The 14,109-nt window shown below is 40.4% G+C and overlaps 1 protein-coding gene across 1 annotated transcript in view; it reads right to left on the reverse strand.

Moving 5' to 3' along the window:
- Positions 1 to 1,307: 1,307 nt before the first annotated feature.
- Positions 1,308 to 14,109, reverse strand: part of LOC144692564 (uncharacterized protein C1orf21-like) — a 181,804-nt gene continuing 169,002 nt past the window's right edge. Inside the window, exons 5-6 of the mRNA XM_078561561.1 lie at positions 12,909 to 12,969; positions 1,308 to 2,098 (exon numbers count right to left, since the gene is read on the reverse strand). Coding sequence (XP_078417687.1) covers positions 2,060 to 2,098; positions 12,909 to 12,969 — 100 coding nt within the window. The 3' untranslated portion in view covers positions 1,308 to 2,059. The remainder of the gene's footprint in view (positions 2,099 to 12,908; positions 12,970 to 14,109) is intronic.

The following is a 14,109-nucleotide window of genomic DNA, read 5'->3' on the forward strand; positions in this document are numbered from 1 at the left end:
AAGCAGGCTGTTTTGTCCTGGATGGTGTTGAGCTTCAAATGTTGTTGGAACTACAATCATCCAGGCAAGTGGAGAGTACACCATTGCAGTCCTGACTTGTGCCTTGTTTATAATCTTTAGAACGATCGACCTAAATGAAATTGGTGTATTTACTGACCGCTTTGGTGCCTTTGGAGATGGCGTGCTTGTCCAGTTCCCCTGGCAGATTGAGGCAGACGGTGTTCTGGATCTCCCTGGCCGAGATGGTGTGGCACTGGTTGTAGCGAATGAGGTGCGAGGCCTCGGAGGCGATGCGCTCGAAAATGTCAACGAGGAAGGAATTCATAACACTCATGGCCTTGGACGAGATCCTGGTGGAAGGGTGGAGCTGGGTCAGTACCCTGTACACGTAAGTGGAATAGCTCTGCTTGCGAAATTTTCTCCGCTTCTTAGGCGGCTTCTTGGTGACTTTAGTCAGCGGCTGTTTCGCCGTCTTGCGGGACGCATCACCCTTTGCTGCAACCACCACCTCAGGCATTCCACTCAACTTGGGCTTTGGAGACCCAGGAGGCGAGTTATCTGTTGCAGAATTCCCAGCCTCTGAACTGCTCTTGTAGCCACAGTATTTATATGGGGGTTGGTCTGTTTAATTTTCTCGTCAATGTGACCACAGGATGTTAATAGTTGGGGATTCAGCAATGGTAATGTCATTGAATGTCAATGGGAGATGGTTGGATGCTCTCTTGATGGAGATGGTAATGGACTGGCACATGCGTAGTGCAAATGTTACTTGTCACTTATTGGCCCAAGCCTGAATGTTGTCCAGGTATTGCTACATAGGGACACGGACTGCTTCAGTACTGGAGCTGTTGTGAATGGCATTGAATTTTGTGCAATCATCAGCGAACATCCTCACTTCTGACCTTGTGATGGATGGGAAGGTGATTGATGAAGCAGCTGAAGATGGCTGAGCCTAGGACACATTTAAGTATACATTGCTTTTTAAATGGGTCATACATTGCAACATTGTGCACTCTTGTATTTTTGCAATGTGGCCGATTCCTTTCTTTTTGCATTTACTTCTAATTAGTTATGATTTTGTAATAGAACACAATACCTGCGCTTTTCTTTAAAAGAAAAACATGTCGACCTATTATCACAAAGGTATTCTGAAGCTTCAATTAAACTGGACTCCAAAGGTTAATCTTTGTGATTGAGTGTTCATACTGCCCAGTAAGGTCAGTGTAAAGAATCACGTAAATAAGAAAACCATTTCATATTCCTACTTCAAACTCATGAGATGAAAAAGCAATGGCAAACCACAGGAAGAAACTACAATGTTTTTATTAATAGAAAAAAAAATTCAAAATGTCGCTGAGAACACCATTATTTGCTAAAAGCAACCATATTATCCGGCACCGAGACAAAAAGCTTTTTATATATATATATTTTTGGATAGGACAGGTGCTTATCAGTTCTAACAGAGAGAATAAAAGTTTTATATTCAACGTTGTATATCCAATTTTTGGGTTTATTAAACAGCGTCTTCATAGAAAGTAACAGGCCCTTTGCTGCTTGTTGCACGTTTCACCCATTCACTGCTTGTAGACATGATTGAAGGAATCAAGAACAGGAAGAGATCCATCCATGGTCGCATCAACCCAAATTCACAAGATTTAACAGACACCTTTCACAGATTTTGAAAGTTCAGAGAAAGCTTGTGTTTCTAGACATGACGATAACATCAAGTCAACCATGCAGAGTTTTCAAGCAGACTTCCAATTACTTATGTCACCAGTTGTCCTTCTTGGAATTTGAGGCGATGTTCAAAGTTGCATACTTGCGGGCACGAAAAGTAAGAATGCAGAAAGGAAATCATTGGCAGCAAAGAGCATTGATAGTCCTCAGCGATGCTTGCATTTCCATTCGCAAGGAAACATTAGTCCCATAACGTAGAGCGCAATTCCAAAAAGACTTCCACCTCCAATGTAGTCTTATTCGCAGTGGTAACTTGTACATACTGGTCTGGCTTTAGTCTATATACACAGTGGTAGTCATACATTGTGTGAAAGGATTGGCACTATGTAATGTCCTCTTCTTCTGAACAGTAGTCACGCCCCTAAAAAAAAATAAATACTTTTTTAATTCAATAAAAAATGTTCTTCTTCCCTAAACCAACCTAACCTTAAGGCATTTAAATGCACAAGTAATCAATGTAGATGACTGCCATCTTTGAAAATTAACTGTTGCCACCTAGAATCCAATGTTTCTTAGCATTTATCACCATTTTTATTTTGACGCATAATGCACATCTTAGGATGCAAGTACATTTTATAACATACATGAACCCAATTTGATTGTAAATTGAACTACCAGTTTGATAACATATATTGCATTTTTAAGGTATATTGCATTTTTAAAATTCTACTGCAACCTTTTCTGTTTAACATAACATGATTCAAAAGACAAATAAGTTTAAGCAAAGACTGTAAAGTATAACATGATGAAAAGGTATGGTGTCAGGAAATATAGGCATTTCCCACAATGGTGTAATAGTTATTAGCAGTACAAAGATGGCAATCAAACACACTATGCTACCCAAAGAGTGATGGATTGCATTGCAGACAGCAAGGGAATTGAGAAAAAACCTTCCATTTCTTAAATTACTGACACCAAAGGATAAGGCCAATAGGGAAAAAGCATCAAAGGCTCCAGGACCAGCAATAGCATGGATCAAATGAAGACTAAAGATCCTTTATACAACCAAGAACCTGCCTAAATGGCAGCTTTGGAAAAGCAGCCCTGAAACCCCAGGCGAAATTTCTCCTGACACTGCCGATTTAATGGCAAAGAGCAAGCTGTTTTATGCAGTTGAGCCACAATCACTTGGAACAAGACTTCAAAAGACCAAACTCACTTGACTTGGAACCCTCATGGAAAAACATGTTCCAAATAGTTTGTTCTGGATTTGAGTCTTGGAAATCTTATCCATGCTTTTGTCTCCTGCATACTCAACTCTCCAGTCACAGACCTCCATGAATTTATCAGCCAAGACTCAGTGACTCAAATCCTAATATGTGAAAATCTCATTCTCCATTACTGCACCCCTTCATCCTTGCTGATATACAACAACCTGCTGTCCCATTTGGATCTAATTGTTAATTTTTTTTTCATGGCACATGATTGTCGCTGGCAAGGCAAGCATTTATCATCCATCCCTAACTTCCCTTTAAAATCCTCATCATTGTCTATAAATTGCCCCACACTAACGCTGCAACAGCCCTTCTTGCATTCCTCATGTATTCCAATGCTGCCATTCAGGCAGGTTCTTGGTTATATAAAGGATCTTTAGTCTTTATTTGATCCATGCTATTGCTGGTCCTGAAGTGCTTGATGCATTTTAAGCATGGCAAAATTGCCATATTTTAACTTGCAACTGTTTCAAAACAATTTCCTCATCAGAATTAAAAACAGTTAACAGATAGGAAATGTCAGCACCATGAAGAGCAGGGAAAACCCATTGCCTATTGACTTAATCAATGTAAGCAAGAAAACCCAACCTAATATTCTCCAATTTTAAACGTGTGCATTTCATTGTGCGATTGATCATACAATTCCACATTCTGCATTGTGAGCACATTGATCAAACCAACCATCTTACAGGCTGATTGAAACAAATGCACTGCAAGTTAATAAAACTAATTAATGTCAAAGAGGAAGCAGAAAGTTGCAATTCAAAATTTGTAACAATTCACATCAAACATCAGATCCCTGGGAAAGTTATACTATTACAACTCTCCCTTGTAATTATTTTTCCAAAAATACACTTTATTCATTTAATTTCTAGAAGCATATTATGTGACTGTTCAAAGTTTCCATTTACATAAGGCGTAAAAAACCAAATTAGTTTCTTCCAATGCTGTATGTTATTCATTACGTTTACAAATACAATTAATATTAACAATATTCATTATATCAACATACAGCCTGAGGAGTTTTACCCAGTTTCCAGCCTCTTGGCATACCATGGCTGAAAGACCTTAGTGGCCTTTCCCCATTGCGCCTCTGTGGCAGCTGACCCCAGCTTTAGTGCGTCCCTCAGCACGTAGTCCTGGACCTTGGAAAGTGCCAGTCTGCAACACTCGGTCATGGACAACTCTTTGCACTGGGCAGGCCAAAGAGCATCTTTCACCGAGTTAATGATCCTCCAGCCATAGTTGATGTTGATCTTGGTGTGTGTCCCCCTGGGAACAGCAATAGAGCACAGAGTCTTGTGTCACAGAACTGCTCGGGATGAACCCCAACAAAAACCACTGTACCTCTTTCCAGACCTTCTTTACAAAAGCACATTCCAGAAGGAGATAGACAATGACCTATTCCCCCACCACAGCCACTGAGGGCAATGTGCGAAGGGAGAGACACTCCAGGTGTGAAGGAAGGATTTGACAGGGAGGGCCCTTTTCACCACCAGCCAAACTACATCTTGCTGCTTGTTTGAAAGTTCTGGCAATGAGGCATTCTGCTAAATGACTTCGACAGTCTGCTCAGGGAACCATCTCCTTTTCCTGCAGGACCTCAAGGACTCTACGTGCGGACCACTGCCTGATGGACTTGTGATCAAAAATGTTTTTCTGCATAAAGGCTTCCACAAGGGACAGCTGATGTGGCATGGCCCAACTGAATGGAGCGGCAATGAGGCCAGAGCCATCCTTCACGACACTGGGGACAGGTAGAACCTCAGCATGTAGTGGCACTTGGTGTTTGCGTACCGAGGGTGTACACAATTTGATGCAGCTGCACTCAAAGGCGACCATCAGGATGAGGGCAATGTTGGGTATGTTGTCTGACCCTTTATCCATAGGTACATTTTCAACCTCAAGATAAAGCAGATGATAGTTTGGGTGATCATCACGGCACAAGAGTGGGCTACTGGCCAGACCTGCACCACCTACAGCAACAGCAAGAGATCAGGTTCTTACCCGCAATGGCTCTCACATGCCCAGTTTTTGTTTTACTATAACTACATGCTGCTTCCAGTTTTTAGCACATGCCCCAGTCCCTCTGAAGCATATACAAAGCACCTTCAGGCAATCTGACCTGGCGATGAAAGGGGCAAAGGGTCAGTTGGCCCAGTTCCCAAAGAACATGACCTTGCTCTTGCCATGGTTTACCTTGGCTCCTAAGGCCAGTTCAAAATGGCTACAGATGTTTATTGGTCTGTGCACTGACAGCAGATCTGAGCAGACGATGGTGACATAGTCCATGTAGAGAGATCCTTTGACCTGAGTACCTCCATTACCTGAGATTGTCGCCCCATTTATGCCCACATCCTTCCTGATGGACACAGCAACAGGTTTGATACAATACACGAACAAGACAAGGGGAGAGAGGACAGCCCTGTCTGACTCCATATTTGATTAGAAAGCTTTCTGATCCCTACCATTGGTTCAAACTGTGCTACTGATGTTGGTGTCCAGCAGTTGGATTGAATTGCAGTTTCACTCCCCAAACCCCACTTTGGAGAGCACATCCATCACAACTCTCCCTTGTAATTGTGTTCCCTTGGTCTATTATTTAGTAGATATACAATTAAACAAACAATTAAGCACCCTTGGTTAGTTTTTACAGATGGCTCCTCATATTCCACCTGCCGAATTATGGTAATTGATACTTTCAGAAACCATAACTCTGCAGCACAAGCTGATGAACGTAATCATCCCCATGTATAATCAGCAAGGCAGGTACCGAATCTCCTGAATTAGACAAGAGATTTTACGTATTCCTGTGTCAATTTCCCTGACAAGATCTCATGCTGCAATTTTCTGTGAAGCTTCATTACCTATACATGACCTACAACAACACACAAACCTACAGTGCAGACTGATTAAAGATTCTGTCTATCCCTGCCCTTAAAGGGCACTAAGGGATTCTCAAATTCTGATCTATGCCACCTTTACAATGAGCAGGTTTGCTCAGTCTCTTCACAGTTCAGTGAAGGTGCATTTTTTTTCGCTAGCTCACCCTCAATTAATAATGGAGAACTGAGTTGGATCCTACAGAATAGAACAAGTGCATTTACAAATCAAAATCTGTGGAAGTGGGTCCATTCCTTCATTTAAGTCATTCCTTACTGTAGGAGACATCACTGGAAATCATTCTTACCGAAGCACATGTTGCCTTGATCAAGGTTACTGTAACACATTGTGCTCAAATTAGTTTGTTACAGAAGATGTAATTGGTCTACAATAATAGTGTTGCAGGTATCACTATCACCAGATTTCATCTCAGGCTTACTGCAGTTTAAGAATAATGCCGGAATTCACGAAGGCAAGCTTTTTCAATCATTTGATCGTGTTTGAGAACTGGTCTCCAAGTATATGTTTCAGTTTAGTGCAACAAAATGCAGTCAGTTGAGTGAAACAGAGAACTCGAGCAGAGATGCTTATTGTACTGGAGGGGCAAACTGGCCTTTGAGAGATTTCATGCATGAAATTCCTCTTCTGTACAGTTCTAGTGAACTTACCAGAGGACACTGATAGAACTATTTTACTCACTTTTCTGTCTTTTCTAATGGGATTCTCCTTCCTGGCTGTAAGAAATGTAACCCTGCCTACGGTTGGAGAAATACAAGTTGTCTGACCTCTGCTTCCTGCATCTTAGGATACAGGCAAATCGTTTATCATCTCTTGTCGACATAGAAGCTACTGGTTCCTTCACCTCACTGGAAATGGAAACATGGGTCAGGCTTCATTAGCAGACCCCAGTCATAGTGGCCTGCGATGAGGACAGCCTCATCAAAGCACTCAACATGGATTTTAAAACATAGTCAAAGCATAGCATCAAACCTACTCAGGCCAGGGAAATTATGTTCAGTGATCAGATCATGGATAATAATGTTTTCACTTCAACAGAAACAGTACAAAGCAACTAATGCCAACAACTGAAAGGAAAAGCCAAAGACAGCAGTACTATTACCATCCCTGCAGCTTTTAGAAATACACCAAAAAACAAGTAAGTGTCTTTTCTCTATAAACCACACACCACCCCCCCGCGCCCCCCTTGCAAGGAGCAAGTATTCAAATTGATGCCTACATATGTACCACAACAGACCAAAAGACCCCCTTCTCTGTCATAATGACTCTATGAACTCATCCACTGCTGACAGGTTCTGGTTATGGACTGAAGCCTTGGACTCAAGATAGGGCTTTCCAGGAGCAGGCCAGGTAAGGCTGAAGTTGGCACATGCTTTGGAGAACAAGTCCATGCCACAAGTGCATGTTGAGCTCTGAACCAGCAGCCATTACAGTTATCAGCAAATAGGAAATCACAAATGATATTTTTGGAGACCTTGGTCCTTGCCCAGAGTCGCCTCAGATTGAGCAGCTTCCTGTCGATCCAATATCCGATTTTGATGCTAGAATCACCATCATGGAAGGTCTCAGAGCATGGTGAAGAAAAACTTGCTGAAGAGCACCAGCACACAGCCCTGTTTAACTCCATTATTGACGGGGAATGGGTCAAAAGACTATCATCCAGAACATACGCGAGCTTGCTGTCCATGAACTGTGGAACCATTGTGATCAATTTCTTAGGGCAGGCAAATTTTTGCATTTCCTTCCAAAGGCCCTCAATGGCTGGACTGGGTCAAAAGGCCTTGGTCAGGTAGCATTTGTGGTGTAGAGGTCCATGTTTTATTCATGGCATTTCTCCTGGAATACAGGGAACTGAAATAATGTACCAGCTACTACACGAAAACATTACCTCGAGTCCATGACCAGAACCAGTCAACAGTGGATAAGTTCACTTATCTCGGTAGCACACTCTCTCTCTCTCTCTCTCTCGAGCTGTCTATACTGATGATGAGATACATGTAGTAATTGCTAAAGCAAGTGTAGCCTTTGGCACGCTTTGAACATCAGTCTGGGAATGAAGAGGAGTAAGTCTGCCTACCAAACTGAAAGTCTATAGAGCAATCATCTTGCCTACTCTATGCATGAGAGTTGGATGTGTGCCAATGTCATGCCAAGAAGCTCAACCAGTTTCACTTGCCTTCGGAAGCTTCTGAAGATCCGAGGGCAGGACAAAATACCAGACACTGAGATGTTCACCCGAACAGGCATGCCAAACAACCACAGCATATTGACAACTGAGTGGACTGATTATACACTCAGAATGTTTGACATGCACTTACCAAAATGAATCCTCTCTGGAAAGTTTGAGTCTGGGGTAAGCTTTTGTGGCAAAAGAAATGCTACAAGGACACTCTGAGGGCTTCGCTTAGGAGTCCCGATAGCAACTTCAAGCCCTGGGAGAAGCTTGCTCAGGATTGCTGCACCTGGCGCAACCAAATAAAAAACTGTGCTGCTTTCTTTAAAAGCAAGTGAATATCAGGGGCCGGGAGACAATGCCTGGAGAAGAAATCCCGCTTCTGCAACTCACCCAGAACTTCATGGTCTCCAACATCCTGTCCTATTTGCAGAGCCTTCTGCGCGCAGTGCGGCCTTAGCAATCACCTATGTGCCCACCAGAACCATACCAAGCACCCCAGATGATGAACATGGTCACATTCACTTTGAAGAATGGACAAGGTAATGGCTCTATGATTATGACATTATTAAAGAGAGCTTAGTAACACCTGGCTGTATATATGAGATCTAACATGCCAAATGTTCCTTGCCTTAGCTGAATGACCTTTGGCCAACAAGCAGGATCTTGTTCAAATCATTGTGCAAAAATCATGAAGCGTTTTTTTTAAATAAAGGAAAAGCAGAGGTGCGAGAGAGAAAGGGAAGGAATTTAGGAAATACAAACATGTTATATTTTCTGACTTCCATGAACTTCTATTAACATAGGTTTTACAAACAGGGAAAGGATTTTTATTCCAACTGGCCTGGATCGTTTTATTCTGTGTAGTCATAAAATTCCAAGGACAGAAGTATGTTAACCTTTTAACTGAAAAGAGGATGACATGGTGACAGCAAGTGATCAGAAAAGTACAACTTAATAATTAAGAGAAAGGGAAGAGTGAACCATCAAAAACACCTGGAAATCCATACAAAATCAGCATATTCCCATCAACAGTTAATAAAAAAAAAAACACTTATGATATAAGCTATCCACTGCAAAACAAAAACTGCTTAAACTTCTTCTTATGGGTGCTTGGTACTGTTTGGTTATTGCTTGCTATGTAACATATTTACTGCAAAGAGACACGGATAACCAGAAGCATTGCTTCAACTCGTCATTGATTTTGCTCATTTTATTTTCTTGTTCACTTTTATTTTGGTTTTCACTCACTATATGGCGGAATGATCAAGGTAAGGAATTTCATCCACAGCTCCAGCCAATCCCATGCAAGTCACAGTCATACCATTCTCACAAACAGTTCCAGATGACATTGTGGAGGTTTGTGAGAGCGCAGTACCTAGCAAAGAATGAATCTCAATTTATAATATTATGGAAAAGTGAAATAAAGAGGAAAAATGACCTCAACCAAATCCTGCAGGGAGAAAGGCGATTCACTGGGATAAAGACGAGAAAGTGCAGAAGCATTTTAAGGGTGATTGGAGAGACAAACAGAGACCTAGAAAACTGCACACCAACAGAAGCTAAATATAGCAGTAAAAAATTCCTTCACAGCTACAACGGTAGAGGGCAGAGAAAAGGTGAAAACCCTAAAGATGTTGAAGACCAAGGGAGAACACAAAGAGAATAAGTATTCTAAGTGATTTCTTCTTCTAAATATTCACAAGGGAAAACAGCAACAGCCATCAAATAGAAATAACTGAGGTAAAAGCAATGACTTAGACACCAATTACCAGATAGTTATCTCCAAGTGCTGAGACCAGGCAATTTGTGAGAGACTGATGATTATTAGAGGGAGTTAATGGAGACTAGCAAGCTACCTATAGAACTGAATCAGGCTAATGTGGTGCTCATACTCAAAAAGGGGAAACAAGGCAGACACCAGCAGTCACCGACCCACAAATCTCACTGCTATTCTGTGTAAATATGATTATATGTACAGTAACAGTGCAATAAATAGCAATCATCATGGATTCAGAAGGAGACGATTGTGGCTGAGAGGTGACTCAAAAAATGGTGTCAGTTTGAGAAGTAATGTTGGGCTGAGTGGGTGAACTTGGTGATGGGACCACTACCCTTTCTACTTCACAAAATTACTTGCATTCAGAAACTTAATGAGCTGAACTTTGCAGATGATAACCAACCAGGAGGAGAGGTGGAATCAGAAGAGGGAGATCATAAATTTCAAAGCGAGTTGGTGAAATATGAATGGAATACAATTCCTTTTAAAGCAATGGAACTGGGAGACCTTAGGATCATACTGGATAGATAAACTAGTATAGGCAAAATGGCATTCCTGATCAGTAACTATTTTGTGAGCAAACTAAAATGATTGGAATCCTGAGTCGACTTGGCTTTTAGTGCAGAAATGCTCAAACAGTTCTTAAATGTTTCCATACAACAAAAGAGTAATTGCATGGGATTGTTGTTATTCAGAGTCCCAGACCAATAGTAGACCAGTTTTCTTTCATGTTCTCACAGTTGTTACTCAACATACCTTAAAGAACCATTGAATTGCATATTTCTCCACTTAGCAACTTTTCGTGGCTTTTTAGTGACATATTCTTGACAAAAGATTGCAAATAGGGGATGCCACGTAGGAGCGATTTCAACGTTATATGATACTAACTACAAATAGGTAGAAAAACTCCACAGAAAACCCATCAACTGGAATGTATGTATACTGCATTTGCTAATCTTAAACTGCATCAGTTACGTACAAAAGTGGCAATAACTTCAGGTAACTTGAGACAAAGGGTCGCTTTCTTCTATAACATGGAGTAATTCCTTCCCTAGGACTAAAAAAAAACCATGAAATATGTAGGGAATATCCATGATTCAATGCAGGCAACATGTAGTATTATGTAATGTGTAAACAGAAATGCTAAATTTGCTGACATGGACTGCCATCTAAAAAACTCATGTTTGCTAAGTGAACAGGATACACAAGTCAAACAATAGCTGTTTGACTATGTAAGTTTACTCAGGTTGTATTCATTCATATTAGGAGCAGAAAGTGTGGCAGAGTCTAGAAGGCGACTTAACATTTCCACTTGAAACTTTGGATGCTGAGATCTTTGAAAGAGCGAAAAATAAAATATGAACAAAAGCAGCTGCTGGAAATCAGGAACAAAATCTTGGGAAAGCTCAGCAAGCCAGGCAGCATCTGTGAAGAGAAGAGACAAGCTGACGCATCGTAGTTTTGACAAGGGCCCACACCCAAAGATATTACCGATGAACAGTGTCTAAAAAGAAACAGAACAATGGGAAGGTGGAGGGGAAGGAAACAGAATGACTTGTGCGATGCTAAGGGGAAAAGAGCATGTGGTTAAATGGCAGAAGTAGTCTCATCTCAGTAGTCAGCATTACTTTTGCCATTTAACCATCTTTTATTTTCCTTTTTACAGATCATTCCATTTACGGGTATGAGAGTGACAGGCAGTGTGTTTGATTTTCCCTCCCCGTTCACTTCTTTTTGTTCTTTTTAAATGCCATCATGGGGTAATATCTTCCAGTTTTAACAAATGGCTTCCAACCAAAATGTCAACTTGTCCATTTAATCCTAGGCGCTGCCTGACCTGCTCAGTGTATTCAGCATTTTCTGCTTTTGTGCCATTTAGAATACTGCAGTTTCCTTTCTTGCCAACCAAAGCTATGCATTTTAACATCAAAGTGGACGGTGGAAGAATGTATTTTTTACTGACTCGATCAAAACAAGGCATCAGGCTGTCTGAGGGTTGGGTTATTTTTTTTGCATGGGTTGGTGGTGGGTTTTACATGCATAGTGATCTAAACTCAGCATCTGTATATTGGGTATGCTTGACAGAACATACGCCATCAAATTCATAAACCAACAATCTGTTGAGCATTCTTAAAACTACAACTGAGTTTACTTGGCTAACTTTTATTCTTTTTGACTCTTCACTATGCTACAATGTTTAAAAACGCAATGGAATTGAAGGGCAATATGCTCTGGATTTTCTTAGGAAACTGGTATGCCTTATGAATTGTCATTTGAAGCTTTTTGACAACATTTTTATTAACGGACAAAATGAAGTTGAGATTTATTGGTAGGTAAAGAAAAATGAATTAATCATATTGTCACATTTTACTTAGCTAACCATAGATCACAGATATATTCAAGGGGATGGTGGCACAGTAGTAACCTCACTGGACAAGTAATCCAAAGGCCCAGGCTAATGTTCTTTGGGCATGGGTTCAGAACCCACCCGGCAGCAAGTGGAATTTAAATTCAATTAGTAAATCAGGAATATAAAACTAGTCTCAGTGTGACCGTGAAACTATCATTGATTGTTGTAAAAACACATCACTAATATCCTTTAGGGAAGGAAATCTGCTGTCCTTACCCGGTCTGGCCTACCACAGCAATGTGGTTGACTCTTAACTGCCTTCCGCCCTGTGCAATGACCCAGTAAGCTACTCAGTTCAAGAGCCATTAGGGATGGGCAACAAATGCTGGCCTTGTCAGTGACGCTCACATTCCATGAAAGAATAAAAAAATATCATGAAGGTATACCTGAATAGTCTCTGCCCATACAGGCCTGCATACCATGTTAGAGAACTGCCAATAAACGCATTGAAATTAATCATGTCAACATTTTAAGTGCATACTTTCCTCTCTTAGGAGAGATAAATTTGTCTATAAAGTTTATGCAATCTTGCAGATTGCCAAACTTTAGAAAAGAGGTGACTAAATTCTGATAGATTGTGGAAGAACATAAGAGGGGAGAGGGTAAGTAATTTTAAACTCAAGAAAAGTACATTGTGTATCAGAATTAGTAAGTCAAGAACAACAAAAAAAACTACTTCAATTAAAATCTTACCCTTTCAATTTTTTCATCCAACATCTTGAAGAACTCTTGCTGACTGTCCGAGGTGTGAATGCTGAAAGAATTATTTAAAAACAAGCATTACATTTAAAGAAATATTCACATTTTGTACCTTTGTAAAAGGAACCACACAATTATAATTATTTAATATGTGCTTGATGTTATGCTAAGACAAATATAAGTATTTGCATTATCTTCTCTGTACAGTAAGCACTTAGACTTGAAGGGTTAAGGGCTATGTTATTATACTAGTTCAGGGTATTAAACAAACAGATATCAGGGAGTGCGAATGATACAGGCATAAAGGGTACAGGACGCTGAATGTTCTGTTTTAGATTATTAAATCTCATTTGTTCATTAAATGTTTCTGCCCAGTTAAAAGGATGCAAATGCCACTGTACAAATATGCTAAAAGGAAATTCACGCTTAGACCAAGGTGATTTTTGTGTGATACTCTTAACTCATCACCAGAAACTATTCTCATCTCAACCATCAGTATTCTATAAGCAACAGTATTTCTTGCTAAAAATGGCCACACCAGACACAACACAATTGTGCAAAGGCAAAAAACTACAATTGCACAGTCTAATAAACACAGCAAGAAGATATCACATTCCCATCATTTGGCTTTGCTGCAATATAAATGGCAACACTTTTTTTGTTATACCATGTGTTCCCATGAGAGAGATTAAATAATAACTAATATAATCAGAATGTGCGATTGATCCGAAGTGGACAGTAGTCTGAGAAAGCCTGGGACTTATGTGCATATGTCACATAGGTTGGAGCCAGATAAATAGCAAGAATGCAGAATGACAATCTTTTGAAAAGATATTTTTATTTCGAATACAAAGGCCATCCAAAACAAACTGTATTACTTGTAAAGCACAGAAGGCCACAATAAATTTACAAGTCCAGAGACACAGCGCCTCTGTCAAAAGAACTATTTAATTTTACTCAGTGCCCCAGGCAGGGGCTGGGAGTGGGGGGCGGGGGCGGGTTAGAAAAATAAAAAACTATATCATTTACATAGAGCCTGAGCACAACTTTCTTAAGTTAGCACTTGATCTTCTAACTTTTTTCAGTGAATCAACCAAATCATTGCGTCATGTATAAAATGCTCACAATAATTTTAAAAGAACCAAGACCTTGCATTATAATGTTACCAGAGCAAGTGACTACTACATAGAATCGA

The sequence above is a fragment of the Cetorhinus maximus genome, chromosome 17, assembly GCF_964194155.1.
Source record: "Cetorhinus maximus chromosome 17, sCetMax3.hap1.1, whole genome shotgun sequence".
Classification (NCBI taxonomy): Eukaryota; Metazoa; Chordata; class Chondrichthyes; order Lamniformes; family Cetorhinidae; genus Cetorhinus; species Cetorhinus maximus.